The 27,716-nt window shown below is 37.9% G+C and overlaps 3 protein-coding genes across 6 annotated transcripts in view; 1 reads left to right on the forward strand and 2 right to left on the reverse strand.

The window, feature by feature from the left end:
• LOC121039485 (olfactory receptor 51V1-like) lies at window positions 1-942 on the reverse strand. Its single transcript, XM_040489729.1, has one exon. It carries the CDS (start codon window positions 940-942, stop codon window positions 1-3), a length of 942 nt encoding a protein of 313 aa, XP_040345663.1.
• Window positions 943-7,057: 6,115 nt separating this feature from the next.
• On the forward strand, window positions 7,058-8,002 carry LOC121039486 (olfactory receptor 51V1-like). The gene has a single exon (XM_040489730.1). The coding sequence runs from the start codon at window positions 7,058-7,060 to the stop codon at window positions 8,000-8,002; it is 945 nt and encodes a 314-aa protein (XP_040345664.1).
• Window positions 8,003-18,927: 10,925 nt separating this feature from the next.
• LOC121039189 (olfactory receptor 52Z1-like) overlaps window positions 18,928-27,716 on the reverse strand; it is a 52,450-nt gene continuing 43,661 nt past the window's right edge. For 3 of the 4 annotated variants that reach the window (XM_040489112.1, XM_040489113.1, XM_040489115.1), the window contains one exon: window positions 18,928-19,921. In XM_040489112.1, coding sequence (XP_040345046.1) covers window positions 18,937-19,893 — 957 coding nt within the window. In that variant the 5' untranslated portion in view covers window positions 19,894-19,921 and the 3' untranslated portion in view covers window positions 18,928-18,936. Of the gene's footprint in view, window positions 19,922-27,594; window positions 27,701-27,716 lie in introns of those variants that run through there. The other variant, XM_040489114.1, reaches the window with a different exon arrangement.

Below are 27,716 nucleotides of genomic sequence, written 5' to 3' on the forward strand. Positions count from 1 at the left end.
CTACATTTTCAGGGAACACCACTTCTTCATCCTGCTTCGGATCTGCTGGGTCTTTACACTGTAGATGATTGGATTCATCAGGGGTGGAAAGAGAATATAGATGTTGCCCATGAGGACATGAACCGAAGGGGAGAGATGCTTTCCAAAGCGGTGCACCATGGTGAGGCCAATGATGGGGATGTAAAAGACCAGGACGGCACAGATGTGGGACACACAGGTCTGCAAGGACTTGAGCCTCTCCTTGTGGGATGCAATTGCCAGCACTGTGTGCAAGATGAAAACGTAGGAGATGAGAATAAGCACAGCGTCTAACAACAAGGTACAGATCACCAGAGCCAGGGCATAGAGGCTGTTGAAGCGGATGTCAGAGCAGGCGAGCCGGAGCAGGTCCTGGTGCAGGCAGAAAGAGTGGGAGAGGATGTGAGGGCGGCAGTAACGGAAGAACTTCAGGCGAATGATGACAGGGAGAATGGACAAAGCTGCCCTCATCAAAATGGCCACCATGAAATGAATGACTCTACTGTTAGTCAGGAGGGTTGTGTATCTCAGAGGATTGCAGATTGCAGTGAAGCGATCAAAGGCCATGGCAAGAAGGACCCCAGACTCTATGAAGGACAGACCATGGATAAAGTAAGTTTGGGCAATGCAAGCATCCTGACTAACTTCTTGGTTGAGCCCCCACAGGACCCCCAGCACCGTGTGCACTGTGGACAGCCCCATGCACAGGTCAGTGAGGGCCAGCATGGCCAGAAAGTAGAACATGGGCTGGTGCAGACTGGGCTCTGTCCGGATCACATGCAGCACCACGCAGTTTCCCAGGAAAACCATGGCATAGATGGAGGAGAAGGGAATGGAAAACCAGGGATAGTAGTGGTCCAGGCCAGGGAACCCCGTGAGAATGAATATTGAGGTATTGATAATGGAAGCAGAAGAAGCAGGCATGATTATTTGAAGGTAATGTTCAAGATGAGATCAATATTTACTGACAGTTTTGTCAAAGTGTCTGCTGTGTGGGAGCAGTTGAGTCTAACATAGGTCCTCACACTGTAGCACAGGTCAAGCTAACGTAGACGCCAGGGAAGCCCCCTCTCCAGGAGGAGCTACAGCACAGGACGGTCTCACAGGGAAGCTTCTTGGTATCAGGTCTCAGGTTATGGGAGCAAATCAATGTCCTGACCGTTGTGGGCAAATCAGATCATGCCCTTCATTTGCTTTTAGTCCCTCTGAGCTGCTTGCAGGGCACACAGCAGGTGACAGTGGCAAAGCCATTGAGAGAATAGGGCTGCTCCTGCTCTGCTGTCCCGAGGAAGCCTCTGCACGCTGTCCTGTGGCCAGTGCTTGTGGCACAAGGAGTCAGAAGGCTCTGGTTTATGAGGAAGGAATGAGAGGATTGTGTGGACCAGGTGGACCCAGGCTCCTGGGAGGCACTCTTCCCTCTTGGTGGCTGATGCAAGTGGAAGATTCCACCTGGTCACTGCAGGTTAGCAGTTCCTTGGAATTGAGAGGAAAGGACAACTGGTAGTGTTTCCCAGAGTCCACAGATCTTTTCTATCTTGGAGGGAAGGGGACTCAGTGTGTCAACTGAAAATCTAATACCCACTCAGAAGGAGGCAAGAAGTAAACACCCAAGGGGAAAAGATCGTATCAGAATTCTGAGGAATTTTTAGTCTCAGTTTCAGTCTGAAATCAACTAAAATATTTCCATAAGGCTTACATTTACTTATTCATTGTTTTTCCCTAAATGTCACTTTCACTGTTCACTAAATTCCTCGGTAAACATGTCTCCCTTTCTGAGCCGCCGAGCTACTTTTGACAGGTATAATATAAAGACCCATATATACAAATGTTAGGGAAAAGTGCTACAAAAATGACACAAAACATATTGCTAAAATATTTACTTATGTGTCAGTAATATAAGGTTAATTCTGCACTCATGTGTGAAATACTTAAAATATTTTCTCCTCCTCATATTTGTATCATTCACTGGTGCTGTATGTAAAATTATAGGTAACTACTTCATTCAAATTTCTTTTTCTTTTGAGATATTTTCAATTTTTTTCCTTGGGGAAAAGTTTTGAGTAAAGCGTAAAGAGTATTTTTGCAAATGATTTAATGATAAATTTTCTACCCAAAGTCTATTGTTTTCTACAATGAAGGTCATTCTTCTACATAACCATAATGTAATCATCATCATGAAATTATGGCAATGCTGCCATATTGCTGTCATCAAATTATCAGACCCCAGATAAACTTTCTCAAATTGTACCATCAATGTAATTGATAGTAAAATAAAATGCAGTTCAGAATCGTGTGCATTAGTATTCCTATATTTTTACTTTTATTCCCTGTGAAATTTCTTTAGATTTTCCTTGATTTGCATAACTCTTAAACTTTTGAAAGTTACAAGTCATTATAGAATGCTTCTCATCTGAGTGTGTTTGATTCATACTCATGGTTAGATTCAAATTATATAGGAATGTAATGAAAATGAGGTCTTATTCTTCTCATGCATATGTTCAGGCTGTGCGTGGTTTGAAATTGTCCAAACACTGATGATGATCAATTATTTTTTAAAGTAGGGTCTTCCAGGATTCATTACTATAAATTAATATATATTTCCTTTCCCTTTTATTTTAAGTTTATTTATTTATTTTGAAAGAGAAAGAGGGGGAGAGATAGGAAGAGAGAGAGAGCAAGTGAGAGCACAAGCAGAGGAGGGACAGAGAAAGGGCCAGAGAGAGCCTCAAGCAGGCTCTGCACTGTCAGTGTAGAGCCTGACCCAGGGCTTGAACTTACAAACCTTGAGGTTGTGAAAAGAAGAGCTGAAGAGCTAGGCACTTAACTGACTGAGCCACCCAGGTGCTCCATTCCATTCACTTTTAATAAGTATTTTGTAGGAGAGTATTTGAGACTATATAAATATCTTATAGTCATTGTTTTATATTTTATTCAATAGGTAATTATCAGTCACTATCATTTTTTAGTATTCAATTTATATTCCAGATTTAGTCAGTGAAAGCACCATAATTTGGCTTTTGTATCTTTTTTATACATATTTTAGCACTTCTTAATTTTTGGTACAATTATGTTTGGTACATTTGGTATATTCAGTGTACTTTCACTACCATGGCCCTATAAACATCCATTTTCACAGAAAGCTAAATCCTCTTTTCTTTCTCTTTTGTTTTTAATGTTTATTTTTGAGAGATAGAGTGTGAGTTGGGGACAGGCAGAGAGAGAGAGAGAGAGAGAGAGAGAAAGGGAGACAAAGAATCCAAAGCAGGCTCTCTAGGTTCCTAGCTGTCAGCACAGAGCCCGATGTAGGGCTCAAACCCACAGATGGCAAGATCCTAACCTGAGCCAAAGTCAGAAGCTTAACCAACTGAGCCGCCCAGGTGCTCACGCCCTTTTTTTCTCTTTCTTTTTTTTTTTTCTTAACGTGTATTTGAGAGAGAGAGAGAGAGAGAGAGAGAGCAAGCAGGGGAGTGGAAGAGAGAGAGTAAGAGAAAGAAAATCCCAAGCAGGCTCTGCACTGTCAGCACAGAGCCCGATGTGGGCCTTGATCTCACCAACCATGAGATCATGAGTGGAGTCAAAATTAAGAGATGGATGCTTAACTGACTGAATCATCCAGGCACCCCCAGATCCCCTTTTCATACAGATTAGTACCCAGAAGTTTAAGAGTTGCATGCTAGATGGGTCATATCTATTTTCTTTTTTAAAATGTTTATTTATTTTTGAGAGACAGAGAGAGATAGAGCATGAATGGGGGAGGAGCAGATAGAGAGAGAGACAGAATCCGTAGCAGGCTCCAGGCTCTAAGCTGTTGGCACAGAGCCTGACGTGGGGCATGAACTCACAAACTGTGAGATCATGACCTGAGCTGAAGTCGGACACTTACCCAACAGAGCCACCCAGGCTCCCCAAATGGGTCATATCTATTGAGGAATCAATGTTTCCAGGCTCTCTCAGAGAATTGAGCTAGGGTATTGCATCTACATGTATTTCTCTCTCTATATATATTGAAATCCTTAATGCACACTTACAAGTTAATTCTTTTTTCATGGTTATAAAGTTGCCACAAACACTGAATTAATGAGTACTGAAGTATTGCTGCCAAGAAAAATAAAAGGTAAAGAAAAAGGTAACCCTTAGTCACAACGTTTTTTGAGTATAACAGCGTTTTGCATTTAATAGATTTAACAGAAACACTGTGGTATTATATAGGCTCACTTATTCTGTTCTCTTTTAAAAATTGTTCCCTTACCAGTGTCTCTGTGAAACAAGCCACTCTCAACAGTGTTGAAAACCTGTTCAGGCACAAAACCCTTTACCTGCAGAACATTTATGAGATGTTTTAACTTTCTTCTACAGTTTCCTGAACTATTGTCTCTGCCCTGCCTGAAGTTGCACATTCTTCATGCCATGTTGCCATTTAAGCACACAAGCCAGCCAGCGCTAGCTGAGTGGGGTTAACATTTTCCTAAACCTAAATTTCTAAATCTCACAACGATCGCCGCTATGCAGTTTTTGTCGGCTGTCATCTCCTGAATCCACAAATGTGGCTGCTTTTTCATTGTTTCCTCTGTTTCACCATGCATTACACACATTACTTTAGCCCTTTCTCGATAATACAGACACACCAGGGAATTTATTTTCTTTTTTCTGGAAGTACCATATTGTTGATTCATCAACATTGAACTCACATACAACAGCATTGCAAATCATGTCTGAAGGAAGCTTATGTCGCACATGTATTTTCTCTGCAAGATAGGTACATCACAGCCTTGCACTTGGGAACACAAGACCTTACTTCAGTACTATGCTTGGAGGCCATTTCAAAAAGTGAAATTGGCACCCAAAGCAACAGAAATGTTTAAAACACAGCACTAAATACCCCAGGAAAAGGACAGTTTTTTACAATATGAAATCTGGAACAAAAAGGAAGCATACCCTTCAGTTTTCAGTTTGTTTTGTTTTTATTGTTGTTGCTGTAAAAATGGGAGTGATAACTTCCAAAGCCTTTACATGTCAGAACAGAAAGCAGAAGTCTAACAATCTAACTTTGAAATAAAAAAAAATTAATGCCATTATAATTGCATCCCCCAAATCAAATATTTGGCGTTAAATCTGAAAAAAAAATCACTCAAAATGTTAGAATTAAAACTTCATAATAGTAATGGGAAAAATAAAAAACATACACAAATTTAAATATATTTCATTTTCATGGATTGGAAGACATGACAAATTTCTCCAGTTTTATGTTTGGTTCAACATAATCTCAATCAATATCTCGGAGAGTTTTATGCACGTATTTACAAGTGTATTGCAATATTTGTATGTATAGGTAAAGGAATTATATAGTAGCCGGAACAAATTTGGAGACTTTGCTGGATTTTAAGACTTTTATAAAGCCATAATAATCACAGTAGTGTGGTGTTTAAAAGGATAAACACATAGATTAATACCAGAATAGAGAGGCCAGATAGACCACATATTCAAGTGACTTTCGGCAAAAGTTCAAAGATAAACCAATCAAGAAAGGATAATCTTTTCCAAAGTGGAAGTACTGAAAGATAAAAATAAACTTGACACCATGTATAAAAATTAACTTAAAATGGATTATAGAACCAAAGTTTAAATGTAAAACTTCTAGGAGAAAACATGAGAAAATCTCATGACCTGGATTTGACGGTTTGTAGATATAATAACAAGAGCATATTCCTTAAAGGAAAAAAACACATATAAATTTGAGTTTTTAAATAATAAAAAAAAAAAAAAAAAAAAAAAAAAATTCCACTACTCTTGCAAAACTTTGTTTTGCAAAAGTCACTGTTAAGAGAAATAAGGGACAATTAACAATCTGAAAATAACTAGTTGCAAATCATGTATCTGTGAAGGATTTTGTAATTTAAATGTGTAAAGAACTCTCCAAACTCAAGAAGAGCAGAACTTGATCACAAAGGGAAAATTATTTGAAGAAGCACTTCACCAAGAAGTATATATAACAAATAATCATGAGAAAAGATGCAAAAATTATGATAAAGGAGGTGCAAATTTAAACCAAAATGATATATCACTACACATCTACTAATATAGCAAAACAAAAGACAACAAATAAAAATCTGACCATACAAAGTATTGGCCTAGATATAGAGGAACTATAATTCTCATACACTCCTGGTCCGAAAGTCAAATGGTACAGTTGCCTGGAAGACACACTGACAAATATTGTCAAAAGTTAAACAAATATGTACCATATGATTTAACTATTCTCTTCCAAGTTATTACCTGACAGAAAGTATTGGTTTGGTACTTTACAGTTTAAAATATCATTTATGTTATATAAAAAATAAGAGACAAAAACATTGTGAAGGTCAGAAAAAGGAGAAATCTCATACAGAATAATGAAATGCCTAAAAATAAAGAAAAATATAATGAAGTATGACTAAAAAGGGTAAATGATTTAGAGTGGGGTTAAACAATTTAGAATGTGCAAAAAAAGTTCTGATTCCCCTTAGTTTGTTAGGCTTCTCTTTGCTAAATTGTAATGTTCCCGCAAAGTCAGATTACTTTACTCAGTCTACTTCCTCTGGGATCTTATGGCCCCTTGGGGGTAGAGAAATAGTTGTGGTAACCAAGAGAAAAATTTAGCAATGCATTTTACATTTTACTGAGGATAATGACAACCATGGTAACAGTACACACAGGTCACATGTTATCTTCCTTCAGGAATAAACAGAGAGTCCCACAAGTCCAGCCCAAATCCAAACCCCATGGACCCAGAAACATCATTGCTTCTGCATAAAACCCCCTAGTCTCTTGACATACCTAATCACTAGTCCTGGAAAAGCTATGACTAGACAATGGATTTTTGCCTTATAGAATACAGAAATAGGTCCCTATTTTTCTGAGTTTACGACACTTAAGGAAATTGTATTTTATTTTATTTTATTTTATTTTCTTCTCAAAGGCAGACAAACATTACTGGAAGTTAGGAGATCATAAACTAATCTAATTGTAACATCTCTGTAGAAATATTTTCAATCGTCTACTAATGTCTCCTATCTCTATCTTTAATGTTAATAGTTCCAGATTTATTCTCACTGGTTTTCCTGGCCTAGAAGTTCACTATCTCTGGATCTCCATCCCTTTCTCCTCCATCTATGCCACGGTTTTCCTGGGAAACTGCATGGTGCTGCATGTGATCCGGACAGAGCCCAGCCTGCACCAGCCCATGTTCTACTTCCTGGCCATGCTGGCCCTCACTGATCTGTGCATGGGGCTGTCTACCATGTACACGGTGCTGGGGATCCTGTGGGGATTCGTTCGTGAGATCAGCCTAGATTCCTGCATTGCCCAGTCCTACTTCATCCATGGTTTGTCCTTCATGGAATCCTCTGTCCTCCTTGCTATGGCTTTTGACCGTTACATTGCCATTTGCAACCCACTACGCTATTCTTCCATCCTAACTAATGACAAAATCATGAAAATTGGGGTGACAATCTTATGTAGGAGTTCTTTACTCATACCTCCGGTCATCATTCGCCTAAAGTTCTTAAATTATTGCCGCCCCCACATCCTTTCTCACTCTTTCTGCCTGCACCAAGACTTAATTAGAATGGCCTGTTCAGACATCCGTTTCAACAGCATTTATGGTCTTGCCCTGGTAATTAGCAACCTGTTGTTGGATGCAGTGCTCATACTTATCTCCTATATTATGATCTTGCATGCAGTCTTAGCTATTGCATCACGGGAAGAGAGAATCAAGTCCTTGCAGACCTGTGTATCTCACATCTGTGCTGTTTCTGTTTTCTACATCCCAATCATTGGTCTGACTATGGTGCATCGCTTTGGGAAACACCTCTCACCATGGGTACATGTCCTCCTGGGCAACATCTATATCCTTTTCCCACCCTTGATGAACCCCATTATTTACAGTATCAAGACCCAACAAATACGAAGAAGAGTCCAGAGATTTTTTAATTTCAAAAAATTTTAAGTCTTGAGATCAAATGCGAATTTATTTAAAAGTAGACAAGTGGAGCTCAAAAGGGGAAGGGTGAGTAAATAATTATAAATATATTTAATGACTTCTATTTGTATGTTTTCTATGTTACTCCCTCTCCATTTTCCCCACAACCATCGTAAGTCAGTGAAACTGATATGGGTTATATTGTGATCAGTTTTATAAATTGGAAAGTATATATAAAATGGGCTGAGAATCATATTAATGAATAAGGCAGATTCACTATTAAAATGTATATCTCACTATATCCAATTGAGTGAAGATGGTTTGGCATCCACTCGTTACAGAAAACATAAATTTTACTTATGAAGTAGTTTAAGTAATTACTAAAAGATCAACAATGATCTTAGTCCACTTCTACTACTCTAGGCAACATTCTTGTTTATTATTTAGACATTCTACCTGCTATACAGATTAGCCACTGTACAATATATGGTCATGTAATTGGATCATGTAAAAAAGTAGTGAGACAAACAGCAAAAAAACTAATCTTGGTGCCAGGTTATCTGCCAGCCAAACAGTCTTTCCCTACTCCCTTCCTACAATCAGTAACTGAACTAGGGATACTGACAAATAGTAAATACCAGGGTAGAAATAGACTTTTGTGATTAGTTTCTTTAATCATATAATATAAAACAAGTACCATTTGAAAATCGTTTGAAAATGATTCCTATGAGTCCATATCTCATTTAAATTTCCTGTCCTAGGGGCGCCTGGGTGGCGCAGTCAGTTGAGCGTCCGACTTCAGCTCAGGTCACGATCTCGCGGTCCGTGAGTTCGAGCCCCGCGTGGGGCTCTGGGCTGATGGCTCAGAGCCTGGAGCCTGTTTCCGATTCTGTGTCTCCCTCTCTCTCTGCCCCTCCCCCGTTCATGCTCTGTCTCTCTCTCTGTCTCAAAAATAAAACGTTAAAAAAAAATAAAAAAGATAATAAATTTCCTGCTCTAGTTTAAAAAAAAGAGAAGGAAAGCATACAGTGTCACTATGGCCAACTGATATAAATATGTTTCTAAGGTATCTCACCATCAAGAACCTGTGGCAGATACTATTTTTGTTACATATATGAATAGTTTAAAACATACAAAAGTTAAATGATATGGAAGTAGTAGGTGATGGGATTTGGATATATTCTCTTGTTTAGTTCAAATCACATGACATTTTTATTCTTATCTTCTTTCTGTACTTTTTAATATGAAGTTTACTAAATGGTTATGCAGCCAACATAAAAATATTTATCTCATAATAAAAGTAGAAAGATCACCAAAGTAAATCATGGATGGTAAATAAAGTGTACATATTTGGACTGTTGGTATGTGTACATTTCCCCAAAATATTGTTGCTACCATTGTGTTTATACAATCTACTTAATATATGTAAGGTAAGTTTTTTTGAGGTATACTTACAAACAGTAATTCGCTGTTTTGATGTGCATGTGCAGTTTGATGAGTTCTGAAAAACACTTCTAGTCATGTAACCACCACAATCAAGATGTGGAATATCACTGTCACTCACAAAAATTCCCTTTAATCTCTTTGTGTTCACTCTTTACCCATAACCCCAGGTTATGGAAATCACTAAGTTGATCTGTCATTCAGTTTGTCTTTAAGAGAAGATCGTGTAAATTAAATGATAAAGAGTGTAATCTTTATGTCTGGATTCTTTCACTTGCAAAAATCCTCTTGAGATTCCCTCTTGTTATCTGTATGCACAGTTTACTTTTATTGTTGATTCTTATTCCATTTTATCACAGATAATAAGCTGTTTATTCATTTATTTGCAGATGGACATTTTAGTGTTTTACAGATTTGATTTTGAATAAAGCTACTATGAACATGTATTTTCCCCAAGTTAGACTTTATTTTTGATGTTTGCATCTTTACGTTGAATAATACAACACTCATCAAGTAATAATCGTTATCATAATCACCATAAAAATAATATTTAGTTTATATTTACCAGATGCCTATTTTATGCTGGGCACCATAGACACACTACCTTCATAGTCATTCTCATTATTGATCTTCAGAGTCAATCTACAGGGTAGACCATAATTATTCAATTTTGCAGATAAGCAACTTAAATAAAGGCATTTTAATTTACTAGGAGATAACAGTGGGGAGAAATAGTTTCACACCACTTTTACCTCTATTATTTCAATTTCATTTGACATCACACTTATTTTTTTTAACTTGTTTTATTTATTTATTTTTTTAATTTACATCCAAATTAGTTAGCATATAGTGCAACAATGATTTCAGGAGTAGATTCCTTAGTGACCCTTACCCATTTAGCCCATCCTCCCTCCCCCAACCCCTCCTATAACCCTCAGTTTATTCTCCATATTTATGAGTCTCTTCTGTTTTGTCCCCCTCCCTGTTTTTAATATTATTTTTGTTTCCCTTCCCTTATGTTCATCTATTGTGTATCTTAAAGTGCTCATATGAGTGAAATCATAAGATTTTTGTCTTTCTCTGACTAATTTCACTTAGTATAATACTCTTCAGTTCCATCCACATAGTTGCAAATGGCAAGATTTCATTCTTTTTGACTGCCGAGTAATACTCCAATGTGTGTATATGTATATATATATATATACATTCATCCATCAATGGACATTTGGGCCCTTTCCATACTTTGGCTATTGTTAATAGTGCTGCTATAAACATGGGGGTGCATGTGTCCCTTTGAAACAGCCCACCTGTATCCCGTGGATAAATGCCTAGTAGTGCAATTGCTGGGTCATAGGGCAGTTCTATTTTTAGGTTTTTGAGGAACCTTCAAAACCTTGAAGGTTTTGAGGAACCTTCATACTGTTTTCCAGAGAGGTTGCACCAGCTTTCATTCCCACCAACAATGCAAAAGAGATCCTCTTTCTCTGCATCTTCGCCAACATCTGTTTTTGCCTGAGTTGTTAATGTGAGCCATTCTGACAGATGTAAGGTGATATCTCATTGTGGTTTTGACTTGTATTTCCCTGATGATGAGTGATGTTGAGCATTTTTTCATGTGTCGGTTGGCCATCTGGATGTCTTCCTTAGAGAAATGTCTATTCATGTCTTTCGCCCATTTCTTCACTGGATTATTTGTTTCTTGGGTGTTGAGTTTGGTAAGTTCTTTGTAGAATTTGGATACTAACCCTTTATCTGATATGTCACTTGCAAACATCTTCTCCCATTCTGTCAGTTGCCTTTTAGTTTTGCTGATTGTTTCCTTGGCTGTGCAGAAGCTTTTTATTTTGGTGAGGTCTCACTAGTTCATTTTTGATTTTGTTTCCCTTGCCTCTGGAGACATGTTGAGTAAGAAGTTTCTATAGCCAAGATCAAAGAGGTTTTTGCCTGCTTTCTCCTTGAGGATTTTGATGGCTTCCTGTCTCACATTTAGGTCTTTCATCCATTTTGAGTTTATTTTTGTGAATGGGGTAAGAAAGTGGTCCAGGTTCATTCATCTGCATATTGCTGTCCAGTTTCCCCAGCACCACTTCCTAAAGAGAGTGTCTTTACTCCACTGGATATTCTTTCCTGCTTTGTCAAAGATTAGTTGGCCATACGTTTGTGGGTCCATTTCTGGGTTCTCTCTTCTGTTCCATTGATCTGAGTGTCTGCTCTTGTGCCAGTACCATACTGTCTTGATGATTACAGCTTGGTAGTATAGCTTGAAGTCTGGAATTGTGGTGTCTCCTGCTTTGGTTTTCTTTTTCAAGATCGCTTTGGCTATTCAAAGTCTTTTCTGTTTCCATACAAATTTTAGGATTATTTGTTCTAGTTCTGTGAAAAATTCTGGTGTTATTTTGATAGGGATAGCATTGAATATGTAGATTGCGTTGGGTAGTATCGACATTTTAACAATATTTATTCTTCCTATCCAGGAGCATGAAATCTTTTTCCATTTTTTTGTGTCTTCTTCAATCTCTTTCATAAGTTTTCTATAGTTTTCAGTATATAGATTTTTCACCTCTTTGGTTAGATTTATTCCTAGGTATTTTATGTTTTTGTGTGCAACTGTAAATGGAATCAATTCCTTGATTTCTCCTTCTTTCATTTCATTGTTGGTGTATAGGAATGCAACTGATTTCTGTGCATTGATTTTATATCCTTCAACTTTGCTGAATTCATAAATCAATTCTAGAAGTTTTTTTGTAGAATCTTTTGGGTTTTACATATAGAGTATCATGTCATCTGCAAAGACTGAAAGTTTGACCTCCTCCTGGACGATTTGGATGCCTTTTATTTCTTTGTGTTGTCTGATTGCAGAGGCTAAGACTTCCAATACTGTGTTGAATAACAGTGGTGAGAGTGGACATCCCTGTCTTGTTCCTGACCTTAGGGGGAAAGCTCTCAGTTTTTCTCCATTGAGGATGATATTATCATTGGGTCGCTCATATATGGCTTTTATCATCTCGAGGTATGCTCCTTCTATCCCTACTTTCTTGAGGGTTTTTATGAAGAAAGGATGCTGTATTTTGTCAAATGCTTTCTCTGCATCTATTGAGAGGATCATATGGTTCTTGTCCTTTCTTTTATTGATGTGATGAATCACGTTAATTGTTTTGCAGATATTGAACCAGCCCTTCATCCCAGGTGTAAATCCCACTTGGTTGTGGTGAATAATTTTTTTAATGTATTGTTGGAGCCAGTTGGCTAATATCTTGTTAAGGATTTTTGCATCCATGTTCATCAGGGAAATTTGTCTATAGTTCTACTTTTTAGTGGAGTCTCTGTCTGATTTTGGAATCCAGGTAATGCTGGCCTCATAGAAAGAGTTTGGAAGTTTTCCTTCCATTTCTATTTTTTGGAACAGTTTCAAGAGAATAAGTGTTAACTCTTCCTTAAATGTTTGGTAGAATTCCCCTGGAACGCCATCTGGCCCTGGACTCTTATTTTTTTGGCAGATTTTTGATTACTAATTTGATTTCCTTACTGGTTATGCATCTGTTCAAATTTTCTATTTCTTCCTGTTTCAGTTTTGGTAATGTATATGTTTCTAGGAATTTGTCCATTTCTTCCAGATTACCCATTTTGATGGCATATGATTGCTCATAATATTCTCTTATTATTGTTTTTATTTCTGCTGTGTTGGTTGTGATCTCTCATCTTTCATTCCTGATTTTATTTATTTGGGTCCTTTCCTTTTTCTTCTTGATCAAACTGGCTAGTGGTTTATCAATTCTGTTAATTCTTTCAGAGAACCAACTTCTGGTTTCATTAATCTGTTCTACTGTTTTTTTGGTTTCAATAGCATTAATTTCTGCTCTAATCTTTATTATTTCCTGTCTTCTGCTGGTTTTGGGTTTTATTTGCCATTTTTTTCCAGCTCCTTAAGGCATAAGTTTAGGTGGTGTATCTGAGATCTTTCTTCCTTCTTTAGGAAGTCCTGGATTGCTATATACTTTCTTCTCATTACTGCCTTTGCTGCGTCCCAGAGGTTTTAGGTTGTGGTGTTATCATTTTCAGTGACTTCCATATACCTTTTGATTTCTTCTTTAACTGCTTGGTTAGCCCATTCATTCTTTAGTAAGATGTTCTTTAGTCCACAAGTATTTGTTACCTTTCCAAATTTTTCTTGTGGTTGATTTTGAGTTTCATAGCACTGTGGTCTGAAAATATGCATGGTATGATCTCGATCTTTTTGTACTTACTTAGGGCTGATTTGTGTCCCAGTATATGTTCTATTCTGGAGAATGTTCAATGTGCACTGGAGAAGAATGTATATTCTGCTGCTTTAGGATGAAATGTTCTGAATATATCTGTTAAGTCCATCTGGTCCAGTGTGTCATTCAAAGCCATTGTTTCCTTGTTGTTTTTTTTGGTTAGATGATCTGTCCATTGCTGTGAGTGGGGTGTTGAAGTCTCCTACTATTATGATATTACTATCAATGAGATTTTTTATGTTTGTGATTAATTGATTTGTATATTTGGGTGCTTCCAACCTTTGGCACATAAGTGTTTACAATTGTTAGGTCTTCTTGGTGGATAGACCCCTTGATTATGATATAATGCGCTTCTGCATCTCTTGATACAGTATTTATTTTAAAGTCTAGATTGTCTGATAGAAGTATGGCTACTCTATCTTTCTTTTGTGGACAATTATCCTGATAGATGGTTCTACATCCCCTTATTTTCAATCCGTAGGTGTCTTTAGGTCTAAAGTGGGTCTTTTGTAAACAGCATATAGATGGGTCTTGTTTTCTTATCTATTCTGTTACCCTATGTCTTTTGATTGGAGCATTGAGACCATTGACATTTAGAGTGAGTACTGAAAGATATGGATTTATTGCCTTTATGATGCTTGTGGGTTTGGAGTTTCCGGTGGTTTTCTCTGGTCCTTTTTAATCTTTGTTGCTCTTGGTCTTTATTTATTCATTTTTTTTTTTTTTATATTTTCATCTTTCTCCCCTCAGAGAGTCCCCCTTAAAGTTTCTTGCAGGGCTGGTTTAGTGGTCACAAACTCCTTTAATTTTTGTTTGTCTGGGAAACTTTTTATCTCTCTTTCTCTTTTGAATGACAGCCTTGCTGGATAAAGAATTCTTGGCTACATATTTTTCTGATTCAGCACATTGAATATATCCTGCAACTCCTTCCTGGCCTGCCAAGTTTCTGTGGATAGGTCTGCTATAAACCTGATCTGTCTTGCCTTGTAGGTTAAGGACTTTTTCCCCCTTGTTGCTTTTACGATTCTCTCCTTGCCTGAGTATTTTGTGAATTTGACTATGATATGCCTTGTTGATGGTCGGTTTTTGTTGAGTCTCATGGGGGTCCTCTGTGCTTCCTGGATTTTGATGTCTGTGTCTTTCCTCAGGTTAGGAAAGTTTTCTGCTATGATTTGCTCACATAACCCTTCTACCCTTATTTGTCTCTCTTCCTCTTCTGGGACCCCTATGATTCTGATGTTGTTCCTCTTGAATGAGTCACTGATTTCTCTAATTCTTAAATTGTGCTCTTTTGCCTTAATCTCCCTCTTTTTTTCTGCTTCATTATTCTCTATAAGTTCATCCTCTATATTGCTGATTCTCTGTTCTGCCTCATCCATCCTTGCTGCTGCTGCATCCACCCATAATTGCAGCTCAGTTATAGCATTTTTAATTTCATTCTGGCTATTTTTTATTTCTTTTATCTCTGCAGAAAGGGATTCTAATCTATTTTCAACTCCAGCTAGTATTCTTATTTTTGTTATTCTAAATTCTGGTTCAGACATCTTGCATGTAACTGTGTTGGTTAAATCCCTGGCTCTTGTTTCTTTGTGCTCTTCCTTTTGGGGTGAATTCCTTCGTTTTGTCATTTTGAAGGGAGAAAAGGAATTAATGAGGTAGAAAAAATAAAGTTAAAAAAATTAAAATAAAAAATATTAAAATTAAAAAATTAAAACACATACACACAAATCTAATAAATGATGCTAGATCCTAGGTGTGTTTTGGTCTGCATGTTGAGAATGGCTTGACAGAGTAGAGGAAAAAAAGGCGGGGGGGAATGAAATCATTTGAGAATTTGAAAAAATGAATACACTGAATTAGACTAAAATGAGATGATGGGAGTAAAATAGAATTTGAAAAAAAAATTACACAAAAGTAAAGAATATAGTAGAAAAAAATTAAAGAAAAATGTTTTTAATAAAAATTAAAAATAAAAATGTATTTTTCTCATTCTGTATTCAAGAAAGAGAAAAGTTGTGTAAAAGGGAAAAAAAAAGATAGAAAATTGAATAGATGAACCTGCTAAGAGATTGAAATACAACTGAAATTACTGTTTTCTCCTAGAAGTCAGACTATGTAGTGCTTTATAGTTCATAAACGAAGTAGGCGGTGAGACTTGTGCTCTTCAAGAGTGAGGTTGGCTCAGTTGGGCGGGGCTCAGTGTAACGGCTGTTCTCCAGTAGATGGTGCTGATAGCCTACTGGGGTGGATTGTTGCGGCACTTGTAGGTGCATATGCACATACCTGGGAGTGTTGAAAATGGTGTCACCCAGGTACCCTGTCTCTAGTATCGGAACTCAGTTCTCCTGGATCAGCAATCGCTCACTGTCTTCTGTCTTCAGCTTTCGTCCACTCCACTTCTTCACTGTCCATGACCAAGCCCCAGGCAGCACCTCTTTCCACAGTTTTGTCTCAGATGTGGCTGCTTTCCCTGGCCCCTTACTTCTGAGGGACTGTGGCTTTGACCTGTTCTTCAGGGTCTCACTGAGCAATGGCTGAATGAGCAAGGGCTAAATGTCGGCTACACCCGGGAATGCTTGCTGGACCCTGCTGCTGCTGGTGCCCAAGACTGCAGCCAGGTGCCAGGCCACCCCAGAAAAAGTTCACAAGATAGCATACTAGCCGCTTTTCAGGGATTATGGAAAAATCACAACACACATCTGGCACCAGTCTTCACCTTTAACCACCTTGTTCCAGCACCAGTGAATATGGCCATTTTCTGGGGTCTGCTGGGACCAAGTGGCTTCAACAGTCTCCACCAAATGTCCTTCCAGCAGTGGAACTGCTTTTCCCCGTGTGGCCTGAGAACCTCCTGGACACCACTCTGCTCCTGGGGTTCCACCCTTCTCACCAGAGCACCACCAGGTATCGAGCTGCAGGGTTTCAGACACTGCCTGCCCCCTGTTTAAAGTCTGCATGGAATTTAAACCCTCTCCTTTCTCCTTTCTCCCTTTTTAGTTTAGTCCCTGTGGCTGTTTCCAATTTTCTGCTTTCTCTCCAGCTGCTTTTGGGAGGGGTGCTTTTCCTGTATTCTGCCCCCTTCCCCTAGTCTCCGTCCTCTCTCTGCCTGCAAAAGCGGCTCCCTGCCCGCCGCCAGCTTCTCACTCCCCAAGTTCACCTCTCCCTGCCACATACCTGCTGAATTCTGTGGTTCAGGTTGTGCAGATTGTTATATTAATCTTCCAATCAGTTTTCTAGGTGTGTAGGATGGTTTAGTGTTGGTCTGGCTTTATTTCATGGATGCAAGACACACAAAAAACTTCCATGCTGTTCTGCCATCTTGGCTCCTCTTGACATCACACTTATATCTCCATTGTTCAACTTGTTTTTGTTGGTGGTCATGTTCATGACATGGGTTAAGAATTTTAAATAGTACATCAATGTAAATTTAGGTTTTCAAACAATTTACCAGTTGAAACAATTATTTAATAGGCTGTTCTTTCTCAGCCAGTTTTGATACACAAAATCTTATGCAATAGGCTTTGTACTTTATACTCAAAAAGTCCAATGGTTATCTGAAACTCCAACTTCCCACTTACAGGTCAATTAAAGTTTTTGAGTTTAAGAAATATGCTTTCTGTGGCATCATGTAATCTGTCAGTAACTTTTCTGTCTATTTGAAATTGAGATTCTCCCACACAATTCCCTTATCATCTGTTTTCAAGGGGAAGTCAATAATCCAGACAACACTGAGGGACTGGATGTGAGAACTGGATGGGCCCCTGGTCTATGTCTGTGTACTTAGCTGAGCCTTTTTGAATGAACCTTATCCTACCTCTTCACTCTGTGTAGGCCTCTATCCTTTCCGCAGCCTTTCCTGAAATTTGATTATTGTCTCTTGGATCCCACTTAACGAGGCATCTGAAATGTTGGATCTAATCAACAAGCCTTGAAACCTGACCCATTTTCTCTTACTTTGCTGACTCTAACATTTGTGTCTATGGCTCTTGGCTACGGAGTCACTTTTCCCTTAGCCAAAGCCTCTCCCTTTTCAACTTCATGAGTCAGCATTCACCATGATCTTTGTGTTCCCCACAGTGCCATAAAGTACTCCTACATTCATCTGTTGCTCCTGTGGAATGAGAGGAAACCAGTTCACTGACTGAACATGCCACATGGTCATTTTTACTCTAATGCTGTTCTCCCATGTGGCATGAGACAATTTGTTCAGAAATCTCCCTCAGATACTTAAGTAGGAAATAAGGTATTCCTCTTCCACTGCTTTTCACTTTCATCTCTAAATTCATTGGGTTTCTATCTTTTTATTTTGTATGCCCTGATACTTTGAATGAATACCGAGAATGTGCAGCTGAAACTTGGACTGTATCTTCCTTTTTCTCCATTCCTATCTGTGTCTCTCCCCCATCTCATGCTGGAAGGGGTTCTGCTACTCTTTTTTTGTTTCTAAAAGGAACTTCCTCTGCAGTCAAACCTCCTTCTTCCTTACCATGTTCTACTGGTACTTTTTAACAGAAGCATTTAATGACAGTAGACTCTAGTGGAAGAAAATAAAAATCTATAGTTTTCAAACGGAATTTTTGTGGTATTTCATATATATATATATATATATATATATATATATATATACATATGGGATATATTTCAATGTGTGTTATGCACAGTTTAGAAGCTTTGTAAACCATCTTATTTAATACTTTCAACAACCTTATAAAATATGAAATATTTTAAGCTCAATATAAAGCTAAAGAAGCCCAGAAAGGGTAAATACTCTTTACAAAGATGAGACATCTAAAATTCAAATCTTGAATTTAGAGCCCAACTACTCAACTGATAGATCACAATGCTAAATATATAAGTATTATTTTCTCTGAAATACAAAGATAATATGGGAAAATAGGCTGAAAACCTGTTAAGTTGATTTAGCAATTTGTTTTTTCTATTTTTTTAGTGGGTGGGTTGTGTTTTTACTTTTCCTGTTTTTCTGTATCAATATGAAATTGAAGATAACTATTGAGTTATTGTGTTTTAAGTCTGTTGTAACTGAACTCACATTTACACAGAATCTAAAATGCCCTTGGTCTGATACTGTCCTGAACAAAAGCAGCAATTAATTAATTAATTAATTATGATGTAAAATTATCTCAAAAATTTACTGTTATCATTCTACCCTAATGCTGGCATGATATAAGATGCCTGATATAATTTTAAGTACTCTTCAATTAGTTACATAGAAAAATGAAAAATTGAGCTGGATAGTCTACATCAGCAGAATTTATTGCTCACAGAAAAGACATGGACAAACTTCTCCTGAACTTTCTTGGTCTTAACTCCATAAATGATGGGGTTGAGAGTGGGTGGTACCACCACATAAAGATTGGCAAAGAGGATATGTACGTGGAGTGGTATATGGTGGCCCCCAAATCGGTGAGCAAAGAATGAAAAAAAGGCTGGAGTATAGAACAGCAGGATAACACAGACATGGGAGCCACAAGTACCCAGAGTCTTGAGTCGGGCATCTTGGGAAGGAATTCTAAAAACAGTACAGAGTATAAGGGCATAGGAGACGATAATAAACACTACATCCAGGCATGTAGAAAATAGGGCTACAATCACCCCATAGTAGATGTTGATTTTGATGCTATCACAGGCTAGCTTGGCAATGCCCATATGTTCACAATATGAGTGATGAATAATATTCCTCCCACAGTAAGCAAGCCGATAAACCAGAAAAACCAAGGGGAAGCAGATGAAGAAACTCCTGATCACAGATGCAATGCCCATTTTTCCAATGACTGAGGGGGTTAGAATTGTAGTATATCTTAGTGGATGGCAGATGGCTACATAGCGGTCAAATGCCATGGCCAGCAATATGGCAGACTCTGCCACAAAGATGAAGTGGAGAAAAAACATTTGGGACACACAGCAACCAAAAGAAATACCCCCATCTTGGAACCAGAAGATTGCTAGCATCTTTGGTGTGGTGACTGTGGAGAGAAAGATATCTGCCAGGGCTAACATGGACAAGAAAAGGTACATGGGTTCATGAAGACTGCGTTCAGTGAAGATCAGGAATAATAAGATGGTGTTGCCTAAAACAGAAACTATGTACATGAAACAGATGGGAATGGAGATCCATATGTGTGCATATTCCAGTCCTGGGATCCCAGTCATGGTATACCAAATATCTCTAAGGTTGGTGTGGTTTGAAGAGATCGTCATCTTTTACTCTGTCCTCTGACACTGGACACTGGAATGGAGTGAAAAATCATAGTTATTTCATCTGGTTTCAGTATGAATCTTGGCATTGCAATACAGTTGTTGCTTTAAGAAAGGATTGATAGTAAGTAATGGTTCAAAGATGACAAGCCAGATAGGCTTCATTGACATGAAAGTTACCATGATCTTATAGAACTAATGCTACTGGTAATGCTAATGGTTTTAACTATAACTATAAGAACAACAACAACAGTAATGATAATAAGCATTTTATAGGTTTGTAATTTTGTCTAGACACTGTGGCAGATACATTGTACTTATTGACTTAGCATCATACATGAAAGTCTCTTATATGCTCTTGCACATCATGGTTTTCCTTCTTATATGACTGGTCATTTCCAGTGTTAATCACAGTTTCTTTCTGGTGATTAATTGAACACTCCAGTAACAAAGTGTCCAGAATATTGGTATGACCTTTTGAGAATTCAAATCTGTAACGACCATTGTTTCTGTAATTTAAAGACTTTAGCTTTTCATCACCAAGTGAAAATAACTTGGAGAGAAAGAGAAATAGAAGTCTAGGGAGTCCTTGCTTTGCATAGTGCTGTATTAATACTGTGCATATTGAAAACATGTTCTTCCAACATCCACAGTATTAATACAGCACTGTGCAAAGCAAGGACTCATATAACATCATTATAACTCAGCAGACCATGTGTCCTATCTTCCACATATGTTACATTCCTCCTTTCATTCTCCCTAGTCTCCACTGCCTTTTTCTCCAATTTATTCCTTCCAGCTTGTGTTCAAATATTTGTCTTTTCCTTCCCTTCTTTTTTTTCTTTTTCTGCTCAAACTTGCATACCATTACTGGAGAAAAGAGAAAGGCATCTCATAGGTAATGAAATAACCACAATAATAAAAAATGAGTTGCAGACACATGCAAGATTTAAATAAGTTAATGAATATTTCTTTAAGTTCATTCTGTGATTAATACTATGCTAAAGAAGGAATTAAATATAAACTATACATATCCTCTATTTCAAGGATCTCCTACCCTTGTGAGGATCATGGGACATAGACACAAGTAAGCATCCTCTCAAAGCAGATCAAGATAAGAATGATGGGAGACATGCAGTCACGTGTGTATAATGTGAAAGAGACATTACTTTAACTAGGGGATGATACAAAGATTCATTGAAGTGTTGTCAGTAGATGTGTTTATCAGAAAGCCTTTGGCTTTCAAGAGACTATCATTGGAAAAAAAGAACCAAGACAAGTAAAAACCTAAAACAAGGACTGTAAGTCACTATAAAAATCAAATTATGTAGTGTATCAAAGGCTTAGAGACATGAGAAATATGACCGGACAAATAAATTGTGTCTTGAAGATTCAAAGTTTTAAAAGTCAAGCTAAAGACTTTAGGTTTAGGTCTCTTATACTGAGAATTGATTTCTTATTCAACAATACTTACTGAATCTCTAATATTTTACCACAGTTTTAAGGAGAACATAATGGGATCAAAATTTAAGATTTACCCTTTCAGAGAGGTCTTTGCTGATGGACAATATGCTTATTTTTTATTCTCTACTTCCCAATAGCACACCGATACAATTCCTAATGAATAGTTTGTAATATTTTTCACCAATCTTTCTTAAGTTTCATGATGGCTATGAGTATATATTCAACATCTAACATAATATATTTTTGTTGAGTAAATATGGTTTAAAAGGCAGAAAGATAGATTGATGAGGTGGAGGATTTACCTGATTTACTGTAGGAAGCTTTTCCAACAAACCAAAGTAGAACTCGGAACATAGTTTAAACAGTGAAAAAAGGGGATGGAGAAGAAGTGTGGGGCTTTTAAATGTTTATTTGTTTATTTTGAGAAAGAGAAAGTGAGTAAGAGCAGGAGAGATACAGAGAGAGAGAGAGAGAGAGAGAGAGAGAGAGAGAGAGAGAATCCCAAGCAGGCTTCATGCCGTTAGCACAGAGCCCAACTTAGGGTTCCATTCCACGAACTGTGAGATCATGACCTGAGCCGAAATCAAGAGTCAGACTCTCAAACAACTGAGTGACCTGGTCACAAAAGGTGACCCAGGCACCTTGAAAAAATGTGTTTAAAAATAAATAAATGAAAGATAATTCCAAGTGATAGGTTTTATGAGGCAAAATGAAAGGCAATAGGACATTTTGAGACACACTGTCTAGAAAAATGTGATGCCACTAATCAACATAAGGAATAGAGGAGGAGATTTCTTTTTCAGAGAAAGTTAAAACAATTGTTTTAAATTATATTAGTTTATGGCATGTCTATGGAACCACTAAGGAAATAAATCTGGCAGACTATCTCAAACCTGTATAGTGCAAGGGAAAGAAAAGTGGATGAAGCATGAGGTTCTAGCCTGAACTGAACTGTAGTCTCAGCTATGCCATGAACCAACTGGGACCTTGGTAGAAGCATTTCATCACTCCAAATTCTCTGTCCATAAAGGTTGGAATGGAACTAGCTCATAGCTACTTCTCTTCTAGATACAAAAGACTAACATCCAATCATGGACCTGGACCTCAAAGCAAAAATACATACATATCAAGCTGTATATTTCAGTTTAGTTTACTATAAGTTATTCTATTAGTTTTAAAAAAGAAAGACCTAAGAAGAGAAGTTCTGGTATTAAATCTCTTCCCTAACTGTATCTCCAACATGTAGTTTATTTAATCACAGTGACAGCCCTCAAATAACACATTTTAGTCCCCACATTATTTATACTATTCAACTAATTTTGAGTATTTACCATGAGTTATATCCTGTGTTAACCACTTATCTATAATTTAATGGTCACAAAATACCATTCAATTGCAATAAGAACCCAACAGAATGACAGCTAGTATGGTCCACTTCACACTTTAGGACACTATGGCATGAGTGGTTTGAATAATTTGTCTAAGCTACTATCTAACCAATTAGAGATTCAAACTCAAATTCTCTTGCTTAAAAAACCCATGTTTTTAACACATTGTTTCATTTGCCACTAGTGAGCAATCCCTTCTTCAAGCTTTCTTCTCATTCATTTGCCTTGATTTCATTACAGTCCTGTTTACCTACTACAATTTTCACAGTTCTGAGTCATTTTTTCAATGCTATTTTTTTTTATTATTTCCAGTTTGGTGGTGGTGGTGGTGATGATGATCATGATCATGATTTATTGCCACTTCCCAGTTGTCGTGTTGAGAGTAGGATGTAGAATAAAAGTACTAGACTTTGGGACACCTAGGTGGCTCAGTTGATTGAGTGCCCAACTTCGGCTCAGGTCATGATCTCGTGGTTCGTGAGTTTGAGCCCCACATCAGGCTCACTGCTTTCAGCCTGTCAGTGTACAGCCTGCTTCGGATCCTCTGTCCCCTCTCTCTGCCCCTACCTCACTTACTTTCTCTTAAAAATAATAAAAATAAACATTAAAAAATGTTAGACCTTCACTAGCATCTAGTGAAAAATATTAGACTTTCATTAGTGTCTAGTACAATTTCAAGGAATTGATGAGGGTGAAGTCTGATTCCAGATTGAAAGACACTGGGTATAAAATAGCTGAGAATACCAGTTATGAACAACTGTTAAGAAGGTAGGCACTAAAGGAAAGGAAAACAGTAACTGGAAGGAGCAAAAGGTATTGGGAAATGTTCTCTGGAACATAAGAAATGAAAATGGCAGTTTATGTCAGAGGAGTTTGGTAGTAAAGAAGAATTTGAAGCAAGAAAGTGAACAATTTTGGGGATTAAGTCCCCATGATTACAAAAGATAATTCAATCAGTTATTATATAGGTGTTCTGCTTCTTCCACTGAGGCAAAAAGTAGTCAGAAAAATATTAAGGGATATATGGAAGATTTTCAAAAGACTCACATTTGATCCAGATTTTTGCAATAAAATAAAAAGCAATAATTATTCGAGTTAATGCCAAAGCTCATGTGGGAAAAAAGGAGAAATCTGGAAGAGATACTATTTAAAAAAGATGTGGAGAATAGAAAATAAGAATGAAAAAACAATTGCCCAACAGTGGTGAAGGCTAGTGAGGTGAGAATAAAGAAAGATTTTATAGTAGAATTAAGGGTCTCCTGGCAGAAGAAGCCATACAGGAACAGAGGCTCAACTGATTTTTCACCAGGAAAGTTCAAATTTCATGATCAAGAATACTCAAACAGAGGCATGGGATCAAATGACAGGAATGGCAAAGTTGTCCAGCAGTGGAAGGAAATGATGACTGAAAGAACAAGTTGTTCACAAAGACTGGTGACATGCCAAGGAACCAAGAAAGATCAGGTTTGGTCAGAGGGAATTGTTGCCTGCTTCATCTGATGCTAGTCAACCTTCCAACTCTTTCCTCTCTGAACCCAGGTCTGCAGTGACCTTCCCCATTCATATCTTCTTCTCTTGTTCCCATTCTATCACTTTTCTTTCAGAAGTACTGAGGATACAACATTTTTTAAAGTTTATTTATTTATCTTAGAGATAGAGAGATAGACAGAGCATGCAAGCAGGGGAGAGGTGAAGAGAGAGATGAGAGAGAGAATCCCAAGCAGGCTCTGCAATGTCAGCGTGGAGCCTGATTCAGGCCTTAGATCATGACCTGAGCTGAAACCAAGAGTCAGGTCCTTAACTAACTGAGTCACCCAGGCACCTCTAGGATACCACATTTTAAATGAATGTGTACTAATAGATTAAAATCAATCCCATAAATACACAGAAATGTGCTGATTTTGAAAACCAGCTTAGATACCAACTCAACCACAGTTCATAAGATAAGCAGAGATGGCATGGCCCTCATAGTCTTTGGCTGAGGCTTCCTTTATCACTTTCAGCCATTCAGTTATGTTCCAAGAATCATCCGGAAACCCAGTATCTTCTATTATAACTCACATAATTTCCCTTTCTAATACTCACTGCTTACCTCACTCAAAGCTAACATACTGCTGTCGCTGAAGGAACATACCCACAAACGACGGCAGGAGAGGCCACAGTGAGCCAACTGATCTGAGAAACTTGTAACCCTTTTCTCAGAGCTAGCCAGAACTTTATCAGACGCATGCAGTCCAATGGGGCTCATGGGTTTGTTATTTACCAAGAAGGATGGTTCTCGTAAATGTTCTCCTTTTTTTCCATTCCTTCTTCCAAACCATCTATATCTTTCTCATACACTTGACTTCTGATTTATGTCATATTTTAGCATTTCCATTTTATTTACCACCTTAATTCTTCTTTACCCCAAATATATAGATAAGCCTCCCCACCCACACAAAAATATCAATAAAACCCAGTAAGCAAAAGCTGCCATCAGAGACCCTTCTGAGCTAGAGCTCTTACTGTCCTGTGAAACTGGCTTCCACACCCACTACAGCTAGACTTGTGTCTCAACTCCTTTTCTGTTTTGGATGAAATGAGACAAACTCCTTCTGCACTAAATTGTTCCAAAAGAGTTTTAACCAGAAATCTGAAAGTAAATAAAGAACCAAAACAGAAGCCTTTGGTATAGAACCTAAAAACATCTAGGGATCTCTCTTATAAAGGAATCTTATCTGTGACTGACTACAGCTGGGGCAACAAAGCCCCAAGCCTTTTTCTTCTGTTGGAAGAAACCCATTTTGGAATGGGTTTTGGAATTAACCCAACTTTCATATTCTGAAATAATTCTTCCTCACACAGATTGGCTGTTTCAAGAGCCATAAACCACCCTTCAATGAACTCTTCATTAGCTTGAAGAGCATGGTCCAGCCAGGTAGTCAGATATTCATATCAATGACAAGTATAATTTCACAGGTATTGGACATGCCTCCATCACTACCATAGATCTTCTTAGGCCATGATCCTGGGGCAGGTGCTCTATATGGGCATATATGGCAAGAAAAAAGTCGCATATCCTTTTCTCTACCAGGAGTATGCCTAATCTAAAACCTGAGATTCACAGGACATGCCTTCAGAACACAGCAGTCACTTACTGTCCAATATGGGATATCAGAAGCTTACTACCTCCTTTGTTCAGCAATTGCAGACTTCCAAGGCCCTGCAAGATAGGCTGGATGTTCTTGGTCAAGGTCCCAACCTCCGAACACTGAGGTTCGGAACCTGGTTCTATAGCTTTCTCTATCCTGGGAGACCTAAAACCCAGGAGACATGGGGAATCTAATAAAGCATCTGTGGTTTTCTGAGCTCTTTATCCTTTAGTAAGGCTAAGAAAGAACCAATGATGGAATAAGTAGCCTTATAGGAAGAGCATCCTTCTTAGACAATCTTGGGGAGTTAATGATGGCTCTATCAGGGGCAGTAGTCCACAGTGAGACTGCCTTCATAGACATGAAGAAGTTATAGAAATACAGAAGTTGTTGAGGTTTCAACTTGTCAAATGCATGAATTTCTGTGAAAGTGTGATTGTCAGAGCAGAGGGTCTATTTTTTAGTGTCATGAGAATGTGTTCCTTAGGAATCTTCCACCTCCTGAAAAATAGCATAAGATCCATATGGGGGGGATTGAGCAATTTATCATGAAATATCTTGAAAACCATTTTTGTCCTGTATTACATCTGTATCAAACACAAGTATATAAATCAATATAAAACCTGCAACCCCTGCTGTCTAGTGTAGGAAGGGAGATATGTATGTGGGGAAAAATAGTCTTTAATATCACTACCATTGCCATAAAACTTGCCAAGTTTAACACAAATTTCTGATATAACAATTCTTTTGTTTTGTAGTTTTTTTTGTTTTTAATTTTTAAAATTAATTTTAGAAAGAGAGAGAGGGTGCACAGGCAGAGTGAGAGAGAATCTTAAGCAGGCTCTGCTTCAGTGCAGAGCCTGATGTGGGGCTCAATCCCACAACCCTGGGATCATGACCTGAGCCAAAATCAAGAGGAAGATGCTCAACTGAGTGACTGAACCACCCAGGCACCCCTATAACAATTCTTTTAAAACCACAAAAATATCTGGTATTATTTTACTGTTGGCAAGATGAGGATATTGAAGTCCAAAAAGTTTAGTCACTTGGTTTACCTACACATATAGTAAGAAATAAAACTGAAAATTAAGTCAGGCTCTCCTTGCCAAATCTCATGCTCTTCTTAGATAACACTCTGTTATTAATACAAATTTAGAGTGATCAAGTAAAAGAAGTACTTCTCCAACAGAATTAAAACTATTCATTAGAAGCTACAAAGTGTTCAGTGTAATTTATTTTTTGTATGTGAAATACTATGTGAATAGTATAGTCCTGTATGGATTATATTTACACTATATGGCAAAGATTATACACCCACCTAATACATAATTATAAGATTAAAAATCACCCTAGATTGAAAAGAGTGGGATAGGGGCACCTGGATGACTCAGTCGGTTGTGTCCAACTCTTGATTTTGGCTCAGGTCATGATCTCATGGTTCATGAGTTTGAGCCCCACACAGGGCTCTGTGCTGACAATGTGGAGCTTGCTTGGGATTTTCTCTCTCTTCTTCTCTCTGCCCTCTCCTGTCTGTGCTCTCTCTCTCTCTCTCAAAATAAATACATAAAAACTTTTAAAAAATCAGTTTAAAAAAGAAAAGAATGGGACAAATCAGTGTGAAAATGGATCTATCTGTACACCCATATAGCTATGTGACACTGTGTAGCATCGCTCAGGGATTATTGGACAGAGATTGTCCCTGCCCCATACCATAACCTTACCCCTCGTTCTTTCTGATGCCCACATGCTGTTTGTCCAGGAATCCAATACACTCCGGCAACACAGTGGATCATTCAGTCATGAGCGATGATTCAACCAACATTTGCTAGTGGTTTTAGGGAGT

The sequence above is a fragment of the Herpailurus yagouaroundi genome, unplaced genomic scaffold (genome assembly GCF_014898765.1).
Source record: "Herpailurus yagouaroundi ecotype Mexico unplaced genomic scaffold, PumYag 180, whole genome shotgun sequence".
NCBI classification, from domain to species: Eukaryota; Metazoa; Chordata; class Mammalia; order Carnivora; family Felidae; genus Herpailurus; species Herpailurus yagouaroundi.